The sequence below is a fragment of the Strongylocentrotus purpuratus genome, unplaced genomic scaffold (genome assembly GCF_000002235.5).
Source record: "Strongylocentrotus purpuratus isolate Spur 01 unplaced genomic scaffold, Spur_5.0 spur5_scaffold_16, whole genome shotgun sequence".
Classification (NCBI taxonomy): Eukaryota; Metazoa; Echinodermata; class Echinoidea; order Camarodonta; family Strongylocentrotidae; genus Strongylocentrotus; species Strongylocentrotus purpuratus.
In genome coordinates, this window is record NW_022145601.1 from 30,811,045 (window position 1) to 30,829,146 (window position 18,102).

The 18,102-nt window shown below is 34.7% G+C and overlaps 1 protein-coding gene across 1 annotated transcript; it reads left to right on the forward strand.

The window, feature by feature from the left end:
• The first annotated feature begins 1,466 nt into the window (after positions 1 to 1,466).
• LOC115924739 lies at positions 1,467 to 17,586 on the forward strand. The gene is made up of 8 exons (XM_030987523.1): positions 1,467 to 1,518; positions 3,807 to 5,611; positions 13,670 to 13,746; positions 14,334 to 14,430; positions 15,107 to 15,367; positions 16,052 to 16,264; positions 16,951 to 17,076; positions 17,501 to 17,586. The coding sequence occupies exons 2-8, from the start codon at positions 3,964 to 3,966 to the stop codon at positions 17,584 to 17,586; spliced, it is 2,508 nt and encodes an 835-aa protein (XP_030843383.1). The 5' UTR covers positions 1,467 to 1,518; positions 3,807 to 3,963.
• Positions 17,587 to 18,102: the final 516 nt, after the last annotated feature.

Below are 18,102 nucleotides of genomic sequence, written 5' to 3' on the forward strand. Positions count from 1 at the left end.
ACATTTTATACATAGTTTCGTTTTTACTACTTTGTTTTGTTTTTAAGTGTAGAATTTATATTCCTCTGATCTTGTAAGGAAACATTATCTTCAAATGTCGATGTGTTCAATGTCTCAATGAAAAACATGTATCTGTATCAACTTTGAAAGAATTTTTGTCACCATCAGATCCTCAAGGTACTAATAACTTCACTCAGTCATATTATACACCAGATGGATTCAATACGTTTGTATCACAGAAATTACTTGATGTCAGTAACAAATTATCATTTATTAATATTGATTGTAGAAGTCTCCAACATAATTTTGATGCATTGTCTGTACTTATGATGTCATTACGTATGCAAGTTTCAATTATTGGTGTTTCGGAAACGTGGCTAAGGGATGAAAATTCACAATATTCTCTGTGCAATTTCGATCATTATTCTCTGTGCAATTTCGATCATTATGAATTTGTGAGAAATAATAAAAGACTTGGACGTGGATGAGGTCTTTTTTAATTTTTATTGAAATTGTTCATTTAATCCAACTATTTTAATATGTGTTATGTATAGGGCACCCAGTCATCCAAAGGATAATTTTTTAATGTCTCTCGTAAATGTTTTTAATGTTTTAAATGTGGAAAAGAAATTATTCTATTTAATGGGAGATTTTAATATTGATTTATTAAATGTTGGGTTTATTAATGATTTTGTAAACATTTTAATGCTACATTCTATGATTCTTTTAATAAATGAACCAACTCGTGTTACTGACAGATCTCCATTGTTATTAGATAATAATTTTACCAATGATTCTTGTCATATTTACTTTGGAATATTATTAACTGACATTTCTGACCACTTCTCGGTATATTGTATTTGTGAAATTGATATTCACAAAAGTACTGTGAAACTGACTTTTATAGACGTGATTTAAACAAAAATAATATGAGAACGTTTTTGCACTTGAAGTATTCAAATAAATGGTATTTATCTAGTGATGTGAATAGTAGTTATGATGTCTTTGTTTTTAAATTCACAAAACTGTATAATTTGTGTTTCCCTGTGAAATTAGTTTGTTTGAAATATTTATAAGCGTAAAAATAAACCTTGGATTACAAATGAAATTATAAAGTTGAGTAAGAAAAAATGTAGACTACTATATAAGTTGTATATTAAAGATCCCAATGATTATAGAAAAGAAGTATATAGGAAAATTTGTATTGAATTGAATAATAAGATTAAGATTGAAAAAGGTATCATTGGTATACGATCTGATTAGATTTCTGAGTATGCAAATCATTGGAAATGAAACATGATAGATTTGATGAGTTTGAGTTGTACATGATCAAGACAGTTATGTGAATAGTGGGTAATTAGTTAACATTATAAACCACAATGTGATTGTGTGGGTATTAATCACTTTTAGTGATAGTTATTTCTTTCTTACTTTTTTGTTTTTTTTCTTCTTTTCAATGTAGGACGAGTGTTGGATTGTTCTGTGTTGGAGTTACTGGAAGGAGGTAGTGGTGTTTAAGTATTAAGTAAGTATTAGGGGACTTAAGTTGAAAGTGTTCAGCCTATGGTCATGGTAGTAACTGTTCAAAAAGGATTAATTATGTTATGCCATGTAGTGGCACTGATTTAATCTTACCTATGTTTTGACTTTAAGGTCAGTTGAGCTGATTCTATAGGAAGGCACAAAATGAACAATTGTCAAAGCAAATACTATGATTATGATTGCACATGCAGCAATTAAAAAAAAGAATGAGATTACATTGTGAAATAAGCCTACATTGAGATCAAATAAATATGTTGGCATATAGGGTGAACAAGTTTTAAACCATAGGATTGTTTAAGGCCAAAATTTGGATGATATAGTCATTCATTGGAAACCTGTTTTGTCCTATTGTTTTATGACCGTCAGTCTCTCAGAAAGCTGTTTTATGGATCCCAAGAGATTTGAGTTACTGTATGTAATGTTGATTATGTATTCAATTTTCTGTCTCTGTTCTTTTGGCAGGTACTGGTTGCTTTGGAAGGCAATTTGTGTTTGTGTTGTTATTTATCAAATCATCTTCATTTTTCAAAACATTACATACCATACCATTCCATCTTCACCCTCAGAACTCGTGATCTTGAGTTTTTGAGAAAAGCAGTACTCATTCAGAAGTTCATTTGAAGTTTCATCCAGAATCCCATTCCCATTCTATCATATTCAAAACATTACATACCATACCATTCCATCTTCACCCTCGGAACTCGTTATCTTGAGTTTTTGAGAAAAGCAGTACTCATTCAGAAGTTCATTTGAAATTTCATCCAGAATCCCATCCTAAAGTCTGTTTATTGGCAACTCACGACAATAAGCCTCTAGCACTTATAAGCTAGTCGGTGAGTCAAGAAGAGTTGTGGTAGACAGCAAGAGAAAGTCTGTTTATTGGCAACTCACGACAATAAGCCTCTAGCACTCATACATAAGCTAGTCGGTGAGTCAAGAAGAGTTGTGATAGATAGCAAGAGAAAGTCTGTTTATTGGCAACTCATGACAATAAGCCTCTAGCACTTAAGAAGCTAGTTGGTGAGTTAAAGAAGAGTTGTGATAGATAGCAAGAATCACATTGAACCACAATTATTCTATTGAAACCTGAGAAACCTTGAATCAAGAGCTATTCTTATCACAGAAGTGATTCTTATAACTTTTTTTCTGAATCTATTCTAAGCTGTCTGAACTTTTCTAATTACAGAAGTAATTCCTACAAGACAGAGGTCTTGATCTTTTGCATCAGAAGTAGCCCTACTTTCTTGTGATACTTTATTTCTGAATCTACTCTATCTTACTGAACTTCACAAATCTTCTCCTATTTTACAAGCTTTCTAAATATATTCTTTATCACAGAAGTGATTCCTACAAGATTTCTGAATCTATTTTATTCTAAGCTGTCTGAACTTTTCTTACCTATTCCTATTACTGAAAAAAGTGAGCTTGATTGAGTGTAAAGTGACTAAAGCAGAATTGATTGAAGAGAGTTTGGAGCTGAATATAAAGAAATAAACGTAAGATTGATTGATTGTAAAGTGCATAAGCTGAAGTGATTGCAGAGAGAACAGAGTTTGGAGAAAAGACAGAAATATATGTGTGATTGATTTAATTGCAAAGACAATAAGAGTTGTAAAAATATAAGTGAGCCTAATTGATTGCAGAGAGTAAGACAAGAGCTGTGGTCAGGATATTCTGAGATTGAGACATACAAGTGAGGTTGATTGCAGAGAAAGAAGTTTTGGTCAGGATATTCTGAGATTGAGACATACAAGTGAGGTTGATTGCAGAGAAAGAAGTTTTGGTCAGGATATTCTGAGATTGAGACGTACAAGTGAGGTTGATTGCAGAGAAAGAAGTTTTGGTCAGGATATTTAGAGCTTGAGACATACAAGTGAGGTCGATCTATTGCAGAGAAAGAAGTGTTGGTCAGGATATTTAGAGATTGAGACATACAAGTGAGGTTGATTTTTCTTAATCATGGAATTTGAAGGTGATCAATTCAAGGAAGTGATGAAAGAGATTGTAGATATGCTATGTAGTTGTGCATCAGTTCTTGATCCGCAGAATGAAGAATGTTGCGTCTGTAGGAATACAATTGAAGAAAGTGAAAACAAAGCTACTTGTGAGAGCTGCAATGAATATTATCATGTGACGTGTATGGGTTTTTTGTGTCAAGATCTAGTGAATGAGAGGAGATTAATCTGGATTTGTTCATCTTGTGGTAATAACAACATTGTGCATCGACTGTTTGATAAAGTATGTATCCCCTCTCATTTGAATAGATACCAGCCTCTTGAGACAGTAGATGAAGAATTTGATGATGATGTGCCCCTCTTACCCAAGCAAGATGGTACACAAAAGAAATCCAGATCAAAGAAAAGGTATTTTAAGAAATGCAAGAAAATCAATATAGAGCCAGGAAATCAAAGTGTAAAAGAAATGAAATCAAGTGAGTTTAACACACATGAACATGATCCTGTAGTCACTCAAAGAGATTCCCCCAAACAACGTGACAAAGTGCATAGTGAAGAAGTAGATAGTAATGAATGGATGAAGGTGAAAACAAAGAAGGCAAGGATGTTGGAAAAGTTGCAAGAAAGAATATTGCATTTAACAGCAAAAAGTGACGATGAAACAGGTCAGGAAAAGAGAACCATAAATGGTGTTGTTCTAGAACCTGGTGTAACATACATTGGCAAAGCAATGAAATCTTTCTATGAAAGACGGAAAAGTAGAAAATCAAAATGCAAAGTAGACATCAAACTAAACAGAGGTGTAGAATGTCAGAAAGTAAAGGATAATAGTGTTCAACTGTACACAGAAACATTGCTAGATGAATATGCAAAGTGTGTGCAATCACCACAGTCGATGTATCATGAAACGCACCTCTACAAACAAAACAGCATGAAGGAGAAACAATCTTGGGCTGATGTAGTAGGCCATGTACAAAATGAAACAACACAGACAAAATCTTTTGTTGGCAGTGTGACATATAGTCCTGTTTTTTTTAAACAATCCAAGGGCAAAGAACAGAGCACATTCCGAGTATGTGGTGGTGCAAAACACTCACAAAAAACTGAAGAAGGAAACAAGAAAGTCAGTGTTCTAAAGGGCAACAAAACATCTTGTGGAAAGTCAGTTGATTCTGAAGTATTGAACATGGAAGTATCGAACAATAAAGGAAAAGGATGTGACAAAAAGACTGAAAGCATGGGTGAAGTAAAGGTAGATAAAGGCAATCGTACTACTGTAATCGAGGAGAAATTGTGTGGCAGTGATAAAGACAGAGAAATACAGTCCAAAGCAGCAGAAAATGGTCAGGACATTAATACTTTTGAGGTTGGTAACCAAGTCACTTACAAAACAAGCAGTAAGCATGATGATGAATGTGCAAATGATCAATCTGTCAAGTCACAGAAGTCTACTCCTAAGAATTTTTTTGGAATGGAACATGATAGTAAATTCCATAAACAGTCAGTCAACACCTCTAATGTAAATTTAGAAGAGAAGCAAATCCCAAATGAAAACATATCAAATATGGAACAAAATACACTTGTGAAATGTGTTGCCCTGGGCAATTTTCATCAAGGAAATGCTAGATTTGGATTTTATTCTGGAAAGCAATGTGTTTCTAACAGTTTTGCTGCTATTTTATACAGTAAAATTACAGATGTTTCCCAATGGCAAAAACAAGATCTTGACAAGGTATTGAATTATGGTAATGAGTTGTATAAATTTATTCAGCTTAGTTCTGCAATAAATGATAATTTCTTATTGATATCTGAGTTACCTGATCAATTAGAAGCTTTTGATGTCCATTATAAAATGCAATATTCTCAGAGTGTTATGGGTACAATTTGTGGAGATGAATTTTTTTTGATTAATTTTAATGCAGTAACATTGAAAGATGCTCTCCATCAGGAATTAGATAGACACGATGCATGCTTTTGTACATTTGGTGGCCAAACATTTGCAATCTTATCCACACGAAAACAGTATTTTATTTTTGATTCACATTCTAGAGACAGGCATGGACTTATGACAGATGATGGGACCAGTGTCGTCTTATGTACATCAAACTGGAAAGGTGTGTACGATCATATTTTGAAATTAGCTGAATCTATGGGTATCAATAAAAACCAGACTGAATTTGAACTTACAGGTATAATTGTGAATCTTATCAATTCAAGCGAGATTACTGTGACAGAACATGATGATAATGGTCATGTGGGACAAGATGAACAGGACTATATGAATGTAGTTGAAAGTAATGATGGATTTTTCTTGCCAACAGATAGAACTGACAAAAGTAATAAATGTGTGTCAACAGATATGTCTGATTGTATTGAATTAGATGATGATGAGGATGACTGCATAATAATTGATGCAGAGCATGATACAAATTATTGCAAAGATTTCCCTAGTGGTGCTCCCTCAGATAGGCCTGATTCTATCAATATAGATGATGTTGATGATGATGACTGCATAGTAATTGATACAGAGCATGATACAAATTATTGCAAAGATTTCCCTAGTGGTGCTCCCTCAGATAGGCCTGATTCTATCAATATAGATGATGTTGATGATGATGATGACTGCATAGTAATTGATACAGAGCATGATACAAATTATTGCAAAGATTTCCCTAGTGGTGCTCCCTCAGATAGGCCTTATTCTATCAATATAGATGATGATGAGGATGACTGCATAATAATTGATGCAGAGCATGATACAAATTATTGCAAAGATTTCCCTAGTGGTGCTCCCTCAGATAGGCCTGATTCTATCAATATAGATGATGTTGATGATGATGACTGCATAGTAATTGATACAGAGCATGATACAAATTATTGCAAAGATTTGCCTAGTGGTGCTCCCTCAGATAGGCCTGATTCTATCAATATAGATGATGTTGATGATGATGACTGCATAGTAATTGATACAGAATACATTACAAATAACTACAAATATTTCCCAGTCCATTCAAGTGAAAAGAAAAAAATGTGTGCTAAATTTAATATTACAGATACTTGTATCAGTTCTAAATCAGATACCGACATGTGCATTAATATTGGGACTCCTGCTATTATAACTAATATTACTGGCGATGGAAATTGTTTTTACAGGTCAATCTCTCTTTGTCTGACGGGGAAGGAAGTTAATCACAACATTCTGAGGCAGACATGTATCCAACATTTGCTGCAAAACTCACATATATTTGCTGGTTGTTTAAGGTATGAATTTTCATCAGTTAAGGACTATGTCAGTAGAAATAAACCACATATCAATGGTGAATGGGCCACAGAGGTAGAGATTGCTGTGATGGCACATCTGCTTGAAACAGATATATTAATTTACAGTGATACATTTCTGAAGTGGAGACTGTATTCATGTGATAACCCTGGACGAATTGTACATGAATCAAATATTAGGGGCATTTATCTATTACATGTTAAAGGTGTACATTTTGATTATGTTGAATCTGTCGAATATATTGATTCGGGTATTGACGAAGGAAAAAAAACAAAGGAAATTGAACCATGTTCAATTCATGAAAAGAAAAGAATGAGTGAAACTAAGGAAGTTACATGTACTGAAAAAAGATCTTTTCATAGTGATATGCTTGAAGACAACGAAAGTGAAAGTGATACAATAATTATTGAAGATATTAAATATTCTAATTCATCAGTCTTGAAAAATGGTGTTACTGATGTTATAAATGAAGGAAACGTGTTCATTGGAAATGACCCTTTAAAGATACTGAATGAAAAAATTGCATTGAAAAAAGTGTCAATTAGACTGATACGATTATCTGAATCTGAATTAAAAAATATTTCATTTGAATACGGATCTTGCGCAACGAAAGATGAAATTGAAGAAACGTTTGTGCCAAGTGTAAGCGGAAAAAGTGAAGACATTTTTATTACCAAAAGAAAGAGAAAAGGTGACACAATTCATGAAAGTGTGAAGTATGCTAAATCAAAAAAGATGTCTTCTCCAAAAATGCATAGATATTGCAAAACAAAACAACCCGAGAGGGAAAAAAAATCAGCTTTTAGAATTACTAGTTATCCATCAGGAATTGTTCATACTATGAATAGGGGTGGAACTGATGTTTTAAATAAAGGAAACATGTTCATTGTAAATGACCCTTTAAAGATACTGAATGAAAAAATTGCGTTGAAAAAAGTGTCAATTAGACTGATACGATTATCTGAATCTGAATTAAAAAATATTTCATTTGAATACGGATCTTGCGCAACGAAAGATGAAATTGAAGAAACGTTTGTGCCAAGTGTAAGCGGAAAAAGTGAAGACATTTTTATTTCAAAAAGAAAGAGAAAAGGTGACACAATTCATGAAAGTGTGAAGTGTGCTAAATCAAAAAAGATGTCTTCTCCAAAAATGCATAGATATTGCAAAACAAAACAACTCAAACTGGAAAGAAATGAGAGGGGAAAAAAATCAGCTTCTAGAATTACTAGTTATCCATCAGGAATTGTTCATACTATGAATAGAGGTGTAATTGATGTTTTAAATGATGAACAAATTGTATTGAAAAAAGTGACAATTAGACTTATACGATCATCTGAATCTGAATTAAAGAATCTTTCATTTGATCTTTTAAAAGATATAAAGAAAACACAATCCAGTGCTAACTTACAAGGTACAAATATTCCAGTAAAAGGTTCTACAATTGAATTCCCTAAAAAACAAATTAAAAAAGAAAACAAGAAAAGCAAATGTAAGCAGTCTTTAAGAAAACGACAACAATTAGCTAAAGAAAGGATGAAAGCAAAAAGGAAACAAATTAATGATCATGATGCATACGATAATGTTCAAAATAATGAGAAGTACATGGATGGTTGCAAATTCAAAGGAGATTTCAGTGATGTAAAGAAGGCAAAAATGAAACAAAAGTATCACTCTAACGAATGTTTCAGAGATGAAAAGAAAAAGAAGATTAAACAAAAGTATCAGTCTGACAAATCCTTTAGAGATGAACACAAGCAGAAAATAAAGCATAAGTATGAGTCTAATACATTATTTAGAGATGAACACAAGAAGAAACTAAATTTGAAATATGAGTCTAATGAATCCTTTAGAGATGAACGCAAGAAGAAAATAAAATTAAAATATGAGTCTAATACATTGTTTAGAGATGAACACAAGAAAAAAATTAAATTAAAATATGAGACTAATACATTGTTTAGAGAAGAACACAAGAAGAAAATAAAATTGAAATATGAGACTAATACATTGTTCAGAGATGAACAAAAAAAAAATAAAAAAATAAAGTATCAGTCTAACCAGCATTATAGGCAGAGACTCGCAGAAAAAAATAAAGAACGTGCTGGACTTAAGAAAATGAGTTTTAAAAAATTAGAAAATGTACTCAGAAATTTCAGAAATGTTATTTCTCATGGACCTGAATATGTCTGTTGTGTATGTCTAAAATTGCTTTTTCAAAGTCAAGTCTTAAAGTGCATTAAACAAAATTACCAAAACAAAACGTGTATAAATGAGTCCTATTTACACATTTGCAATTCACTCTGTAATGAAAACTGTCAATTGGCGCACTCATCTCGTGGACATTTATGGATATGCTTTACATGCCACAGAAAATTGTTGACGAATAAATTACCAGCTGAGGCTAGTGTTAACAGTTTGCAATTGCATGAGATTCCAGATGAATTGAAGGACTTGAATAATTTAGAGCAACATTTAATTGCACGTAACATAAGTTTTTTCAAATTAATCCGTTTACCTAAGGGAGGTCAAAATGCAGTTCATGGACCAGTTGTTTGTGTGCCTTCGAATACAATGAAAACTGTAAATATGCTACCTCCACCAGAAAGAGAAGATCAATTAATCCGTGTGAAATTAAAAAGGAAAATATCTTATAAGGGCCATCATGAGTATAAATTTGTTAATAAAATTAAGGTGCTAAATGGGTTGCACTATTTAAAGAAAAACAATAAGTGGTATTCTGATATAAGTATTAATGAAAACTGGAATAATTCGTTGTCAGGAGAAATGTGTAGTGCTGAAACAAACGACAATGATGATTCAATTCAAAACTTTGAAGAACAGGAAAATGATGACCAAGAAGCAAGGTTAAATGGAATTCAACTTGATACCTGCTTGCAACCAGTTGATATTGGACAAGAAATCCTTGATCAACATTTTGATGATATTTTCTGTTGTGCTCCATGTGAAGGCAACAATCCCATAGCACTTCTTAGAGATGAAAGCAATGAACCAAAATCGTTTCCTGTATTATTTCCAAAAGGTCAACCCACTTATCATGATGTCAGAAGTGTACGAGTGACCCTTGGAAGATATTTACAAAATAGGCTAATGCACGTAGATAATCGCTTTGCTAAAAATACAGATTTTATTTTTTATGCTCAGTGCATTTATGAAATTCAACAAGTTTTGTCCGGTGTTTCAATTGCATTGAGAAAAACATCAAGTAAAAGTGATACTGATGCACCAATCACTATCAAAGATTTAAAACAAATTGACAAAGTTCAGGACATATTAAAATCAGATAGAGGGTTTCGCTTTCTGAAACAGATAAGAGGTTCTCCTCCATATTGGTCTGCCACACAAAAAGATTTATTAGCCATGGTGAGACAGCTTGGTATACCTACATGGTTTGGAAGTTTCTCGGCAGCAGACATGAGATGGCCTGAAGTATTAAATACTTTATTAATGGAAAGAGGTGATAAACGAAAGATCAATGACCTAGATTGGACAGATAAATGTGAACTTTTAAAGTCGAATCCAGTGACTGTTGCAAGAATGTTTGACAAAAGATTTCACACTTTTTTGAAAAATGTTATTTTGTCTGAAGCACATCCCATTGGTCATGTAATAGATTATTTTTATCGTGTTGAATTCCAACAGCGAGGATCTCCACACACACATTGTTTATTCTGGGTAAAGGATGCACCAGAGCATGGATATAGTTCAGATGAGGAAGTAGTTTCCTTTATTGATAAATACATTTCTTGCAAGATACCATCCGAACAAGAAGATCCAGAACTCCATGAAATAATCACTCATGTGCAACAGCATAGCAAAAAGCATTCAAAATCTTGTAAAAAAAAGGGAAAATCATGTCGGTTCAATTTTCCAAGACCACCATCTGATAGAACATGTGTACTTTATCCCAAAGAGGGTAATCCCGAAGAAATTGATAGTGCAAAACAATTATTAGAATCTATCAAAAACGCTGTAAATCAGGAAAATATTTACACTAATGTCTCTGACCTTTTTAGAGATTGTAACACAACACAGACTGAATTTGAAAATGCAACTAGGTTGTTAGCTAAACAAGAAATTTTGATCAAGAAAAGAGACCCCAAAGATGTATGGATAAATCAGTACAATCCTTTTCTACTAAGAGCATGGAATGCAAATATGGACTTACAATTTGTTATGGATGTCTATGCATGTGTTAGATATATTGTATCATACATTTCAAAATCTGAGAGAGAAATGGGAATGCTCTTAAGCCATGCTCAATCTGAAATAAATGAGGGAAATCATGATGCAAGAAAAAGTATCAGACAGCTCGGAAATGTCTACATGCAAAATCGAGAAGTATCTGCACAGGAAAGTGTGTATCGTGTATGTTCTCTTCGATTAAAAGAGTGTTCACGAAAAGTAGAATTTATTCCGGTTGGTCCAAATCCTGTTAGAATGAGTTTACCTTTACATGTTATTCAAAGTAGACCTGACGATGATGATGATGATAGGAGTCCATGGATGGCAAATAAACTTGATCGATATAAATCTAGACCTAATGGAAGTGAATTTGACACTATGTGTCTTGCAAAATTCTGCGCATGTTACAGAATACTAACTGCATCACAAGTGAAAGGCACTAAAACATCACCATATTTATTTGAATTAAAAATAAATCGGGATACATTCAGAAACGAACAAGGTCTAGTGCTGCTGTCGTAAGATATCCACGATTTTCTAAAACAGTTTCTCCAGAAAAATATTACCTCAGTATATTGCAACTTTTCCTGCCATTTAGTAATGATGAGCAGTTAAAACCACCACAGTTTCAGACATATCAGGAATTTTATGAAACAGGAAGTTGCAAACTACAGGGAGGCAATTTGGAAAGTGTAAAATCAATAGTAGACAAACATTGTAAAGAGTACGAAAGAAATTCAAGAGCCATTGAACAAGCTGAACATTTCATGGACAAATTTGGTCCTCCAGAAGATGCGTGGGCTCTTTTATGTCCTGAAAGTGAAAAAGAAAGACTAGAAAATCCTAAGAACAAAGTTGAAATGGATGAACCAGAATGCGAATTGGACATTCCAGATTTCAAACATGAAAAAAAGAACGAAACTTCTAGTGTGGAATTTCGAAAGCATGGAATTTCAAAACATGAATCAAATAGTTTGATTCGATGTTTAAACAATGAGCAAAAAGAAATCTTTTACAAAATTAGACAATGGTGCTTAGAGAAAGTGAATGGTACAGAAAGTCAACCTTTTCATGTACTTATTAGTGGTGGTGCAGGAACAGGAAAATCGTATTTAATAAAATGTATATACCACGAAGCTGTACGCATACTTGGTAAAATGATGGTTAATCCTGATGACATTTCAATCTTGAAAGTCGCACCAACTGGCATAGCTGCATTCAATATAGAAGGATCTACAATTCACAGTGCGCTCTCAGTTTCAATCACAGCCAAATTTCCTTATCAACCACTTGGTGAAGAAAAAATTAACACCCTTCGTAATAAGCTCGGACAGTTGCAAATTTTGATCATAGATGAAATTTCCATGGTAGATTCCAAATTACTATACTACATACATGGTCGGTTAAGACAAATTAAGCAATCACGCACTGATTGTCCATTTGGTAACGTTTCGGTATTGGCAGTTGGAGATTTTTATCAATTACCACCTGTGAAAGGAAAACCCTTGTATAAGGAATCAGTAGAACAATCGCTGTGGTCTGAAAATTTCAGAAAGGTAGAACTGGTTGAAATAATGAGACAAAAGGAAGATTTGGCATTTGCTCTACTCTTGAATAGATTAAGAGTTAAGGAAAAGAAAGACACTTTATCAGATGCAGATTTATCAATCCTTACCTCTCGTGAAACTGGTGAAGAATGTGAAGAAGATATGCACATCTATTCAACTAATAAACAAGTAAATGAATGGAATAACATAATGTTGCACAGTAAATGTGAAGATATTATATGTGTTAAAGCTGAAGACAGAAATAACAGCAAGGATAATGACGAAATATGTACCGAACCATGTAAATCTAGTCAAAGTTCTTTGCCTCGCAATCTGTCAATTGCTTTGAATGCCAGAGTGATGCTTTTAAAAAATATTGATACCAATATAGGTTTGACGAATGGATGTATAGGTACAGTTGCAGAAATAGTAAAACGAAATAACGAATCCAAGCCATACTGCATCAGTGTAAAATTTGATAGCCAGAAAATTGGCATTCAATCAATCAAAATGTTTGAAGAATCAATGGGTAAAAATTACACAAGAAAGCAATTATGCTTGCACGGTTCACAAAGTACAAGGCATGACTTTAAATAAAGTAGTAGTATCACTGAAAAAAATATTTGCATCTGGACATAGTTATGTAGGCCTGAGTCGTGTAACTTCTTTATCTGGACTTACCATTGAAGATTTTCATCCAAAAGTTATATACTGTGATCCAAAGATTAAAAAACACCTTAATGATATGAGCAATTTCTTGGAAAATACTATAGCAGAGGAAACATATGATGATGGTTTATGCATAATGTTGCACAATATTCAAGGATTAAAACAACATTATGTAGACTTAAAATGCAATCCAACATTCCTGAATTCTGATATTATTTGTTTGACTGAAACATGGCTATCGGATAAGGATGATGTTTTTGAATTATTCTTAGCTGATTTCAAATTGTATCATCAATCAAGATATAACTCTTATTCTATCACAAGTGATTCAAGGCAACAGTTCAAGGACCAGTCGCATGGAGGTGTTGCAGTTTATAGCAAGAATGAATTTTCAAGCAGACTTGATATAAAGATTGATAATCTAGAGTTTATTGCTTTTCTTATAACCTGTCCTGTTTCTGTTGTCATTGCAGTTGTTTATCGCCCTCCGACATACAGAATAAAAGACTTCTGTGAGAGTTTGAATAACTTATTAGAAGAGCTACATAAAGTGGGTACAAAATGTATTGTAATGGGCGACTTCAATGATAACTTATTAAAACAGTCATCTAGAATACAAGACTTGATGTGTAATCATGGCTATACACAACATGTAAAGCAATCAACTACTGAAGGTGATACTTTGATTGACCATGTATACAGCAAAGGTCTACCGTTGGTTGAAACAGAAGTGATTCCAATTTATTATAGTTACCATGAAGCAATTAAAATAAAGCTCTTTCAAATTTGACATTTTTGAGGTGATCCTTAGCTGTTGATCTAAACTACTCCAGACTTTATTTTGTTGAAGATTAAGATTAGGGTTGGAATTGGGTTCAAGGTTAGTTCTTTTAACTAAGCGAACATTAGATATAGTATTTGGTCCAGAGCTGAATTCGGGATTTGGTTCATGTAGAAAATTTGACCACAGACTTATCATCTTTGGAGCATTTTCACTTTCTCTGATTGAAGCTTTCTCAGACCTAATCTTCATTGCATTAATAAATAAAATTTAATCTGAATTCGACCTCCACCACAAACAGCAGCGACACTACCGCCCCAGAGATCACATTCTGTCCCAGAAACGTCTTTGTCTAGGCTGCGTCGGGTGCAAGCAGTGCCACGGCCTCCTGGGACGTCCCTACAGCTATGGATGCCTCAGAACCCATCACAGCAGTCAGTAACTACTCGCCTGGTGATTCCTTTGATGTTGGCACTTATCTGGTCATAACGCTGGTTTCTACTCGACATGCAGCTTTGAGGTCACTGTCACTTCAAGTAGAGGTTAGTGATTGTCCTTTAATAATTGTAAAGATTTGTTTTGGGAGTGTAGGACATTATTGTGAAATCTTGCTTTGAAAAAAAACTTGCTTTAACTGACCCATTTATGTATCGAGTACCAAGGTGTGACGTCATACTGGCCAAGTTGTCAAGGTTGCTGGTTCCAAACAATTTGTGCTAAACCAAGATGTGGTGCCAAACACACGGTGCCAAACAATGACTTTGCCCTGCTCTAGCTTGTTGTCTGAATGATTGTGAAGTGAACCTCATAGACAGGCTCTGTTTAGAACCAGTAACCTGGACGACAAGTAAACATGACGTTAACACTTTACCCTATTACAGCAACTGTTTGGTTTAAATTTTTCTTGCATATAAACATGTTGCTATGTTTGGCATTTGTCTGTGTTTCATGAGCAGATTAGAATTGCAAAAATGTAGGTACCGGTAGTGAAATGATTCAAATTTGTACCAAATCTGAGGAGATAAATGTATCTCTGGATAGAGGAAGCCCTCATATTTCTTGAAAACGGAGGCTGCATGTACATATTCTCTATCTCTGACATCATTTTCATACAATTTCTTTGTCACAGTGGTCATCGACAGAGAGAACCCCATCCTGACCGGCTGTCCAACCGACATCGTTGCCAATACCAGCCCTGGTACTTCGACCATGATGGTTTCATGGCTGGCTCCTGTGGCATCAGACAACTCTGACTCCGCTACCCTGACGGTCAACTTACCACTAGGCAGTTCCTTCGTTATTGGATCTACTGAGGTCACTTACACAGCTACCAACCCCACTGGGAACTTTGTCACTTGCAGCTTCGACATCATTGTCTTGTCTACCGATGGTACGTCCTGTATAGAGACTAGCTCCTGTACTTGATTCTTGATGGAGTAATCCCTTTAGCAGCTCACTCAGGAAGCTATACTGGGACTGGGATGATAAGAGAGGCTAGTAGCTGAAAGGAGTGTCATGTAATGCAGAAATGGTGTGTGGACAAAGCACTTATCAATTTACAGTAAATTGATACTTCAAACTGACTCCACACCACATGCGCCTAAAACAATTCCACCATGTCCAATGTCCTACATTAGGTGGCTTAGCAAAATGGGGGATGGGGGGGGGGGACAAAAAGACGCATCCGTAGGGCAGAAGGCGTGATAGGTAACATTAAGCCCAATCAAGATAGTACATGTATTTACCAGCTCCATACCCCAACGATATGGTTCTACCTTTGTGTGATTAACTGTTGATTTTTAACAATTATGCATTTTTGCGTTCCAGTTGCGTCTTTTCTACCCCTACAATTCGCTAAACTACCTTATCATAATTCTAAACTTCAACTCTGGACAAAAAAAATCTAACACTAGAACCTAACCGAAATCAAAATCGTCTTTGATTTTCATTTTGTACCTATCGTTTTGTGCAAAAAAGCATGTGTGACAAATGAGCTAAGATCGTAACTAAAGTGTTGAAAATAAGCTCTTAATATTATTCCAATAAACTTGTTGATTTGTCTTATACAACACAGCCCCAGTCTTGTCGAACTTCCCCCCGGACCAAACCGTGTTCACCTCTCAAAACGCCCAAGGCGCTGTGGCTACGTGGTCAGCACTGACTGCTACTGATAACTCCGATGACGTCATGTCGATCACAAGTGACTTCAGTTCCGAAACCCTGTTTCCGTTTGGCGTGACCACGGTGACCTTCACTGCTACAGACAGCTCTGGCAACATTGACACTTGTCAGTTCTAGGTATTTTACAAAATAAAGGTGTATGACTATGAAGACAATAAAGGGTAACAAACAAACCAATAGAACAGAGTGAGCCAGGAACTGAAGTCCGACTTGGGTTCCATGTGTGCCCTATTCAAGTGGAATCTTGCTACCGAAATACAATTACTTGTCTATAGAATCGGCCATTGTTGCATTAGCATATCTCTACTTGATTTGATTGTTATGAGTTTGGTTTTGTAAGAACTATCATTTCTGAATAGAAAGCACATATTGGATTTCATATAAGGATTGTTGGCACCATCCATCTCGTAAGGTAGCAAGATCTGCAAGACTTACAATCCTCTGTAAACAATAAAGGACAGATTTTTTGCACTGCACCAGATGCAACAGCATCAATGTAATAATAATACTGTATTGCGCTTTGGTCAGTTAATGGTCAAGCGCTATGTGAGAGACAGACATTATTATCATCATTATTACAGTCAAACCTGTTTAGCTACCACCTGTATAGAAAGGCCACATATTTTGTTTCCCTTGAATATTGTTTCTCATTAATTGAAACCTGTACATAAAGATCACCAGTCTTTAAAGACATTTAATGTCTCCCTTGAGCGCTCTTTATATACAGGTTTCACTGTATTATTATCATTATTATTGTTCTATTCATTGTCATGTGTTTGTGTGTATTTTCAGTTGGTGCCAACCCATGTTCCAGCAACCCATGCGCTCCCAGTGAACAGTGCTTCTACATCCCAGCCCAATACCTGTGTATCAAGAACGGCAGGAGACGAAGAGAAGCTGAGATGCTCGACCTTAGCGGTAGGAACATTCTGTTATTTTGAATGTGTCCTCTTTCTATCTTTGGCATCCATCCATCAGACTTGGGCCTTGTTTTATAAAACCTCTTATCAATAATTAATGCTAAAATTCTATGACAAATTTGCTCTCAGCCAATCAAATGTGTTGATTTCAGGATCTTATAACAGTTATAATGTTACTTGTCACTGAAAACAACTTGGTAAATTTAGTTGCTCTTTCATGGAAAGCCTTGACCACCTGGTGGGGCATGAGCAAAAATTATCATTCAATAAGTTTGCATGCCATTGAATAAATTATATCAGCTTTGGAATTTTTTTTACTTGACTTTGCTCTCAGACACCTATTTTTCATAAGCAAAAGATTTATAGTTTTTATCTTTTATTTGAATGTTTTATACTGATGTTGCCTTATTTTCTTTATACAGACATCTGCCCTTGCCAGAATGGCGATATTTGTTTCCTAGACGATGCCACATCCTCGGCCACCTGTGAATGCTGGTGTGCTTTGTGAGATGGGTAAGACACCTACTCCTTCCATACTAGCTGTTCTACGAAGATAATCATCAAGATTATAGGGAAACCGTTCTATCAACGGGTTACCAACTATTCTGCAAATCATGGAATATGAAGAAAAAAAATGTTGCTAAAATCTGGGATTAATCAGCAAATTTCATTGGCCCTTAACCCTATTTAGCCCGGGGGGGGGGGCTTTAGAAGCCCCCCCCTCGACATTTTTCGCGATAATTTTTTAACGCAAGAAAATCTTGCACTGAAATTTTGTGACTTTTTTCTTTCGAGTCTTGCGCATCTTTTGAAAGAAATTTTTCGAAAATCGGACCTACCATTACAAAGTCACGTGTCCTTTTGTCTTTGCATGTCAGCCCGAAAATCGCTCATTTTTGTGATTTGTGTACAAAACATATGGAAATCTCATTTTTCAAATAACGAGATAAAACATTGGTTATTTGGTCTTGTTTATAGTTTAGGTGTTTATTTTTGGGTCAAAATAGTTGAATTATAGTTGGAA

Bases quoted from the DNA above. Each gene is read 5' to 3' on its own strand.
- LOC115924739 (XM_030987523.1), top strand. From the start codon at position 3,964: ATGAAATCAAGTGAGTTTAACACACATGAACATGATCCTGTAGTCACT. The intron at 14,431-15,106 runs GTGATTCCTTTG...TCTTTGTCACAG, and splicing joins AGTCAGTAACTACTCGCCTG to TGGTCATCGACAGAGAGAAC. The intron at 15,368-16,051 runs GTACGTCCTGTA...TATACAACACAG, and splicing joins CATTGTCTTGTCTACCGATG to CCCCAGTCTTGTCGAACTTC.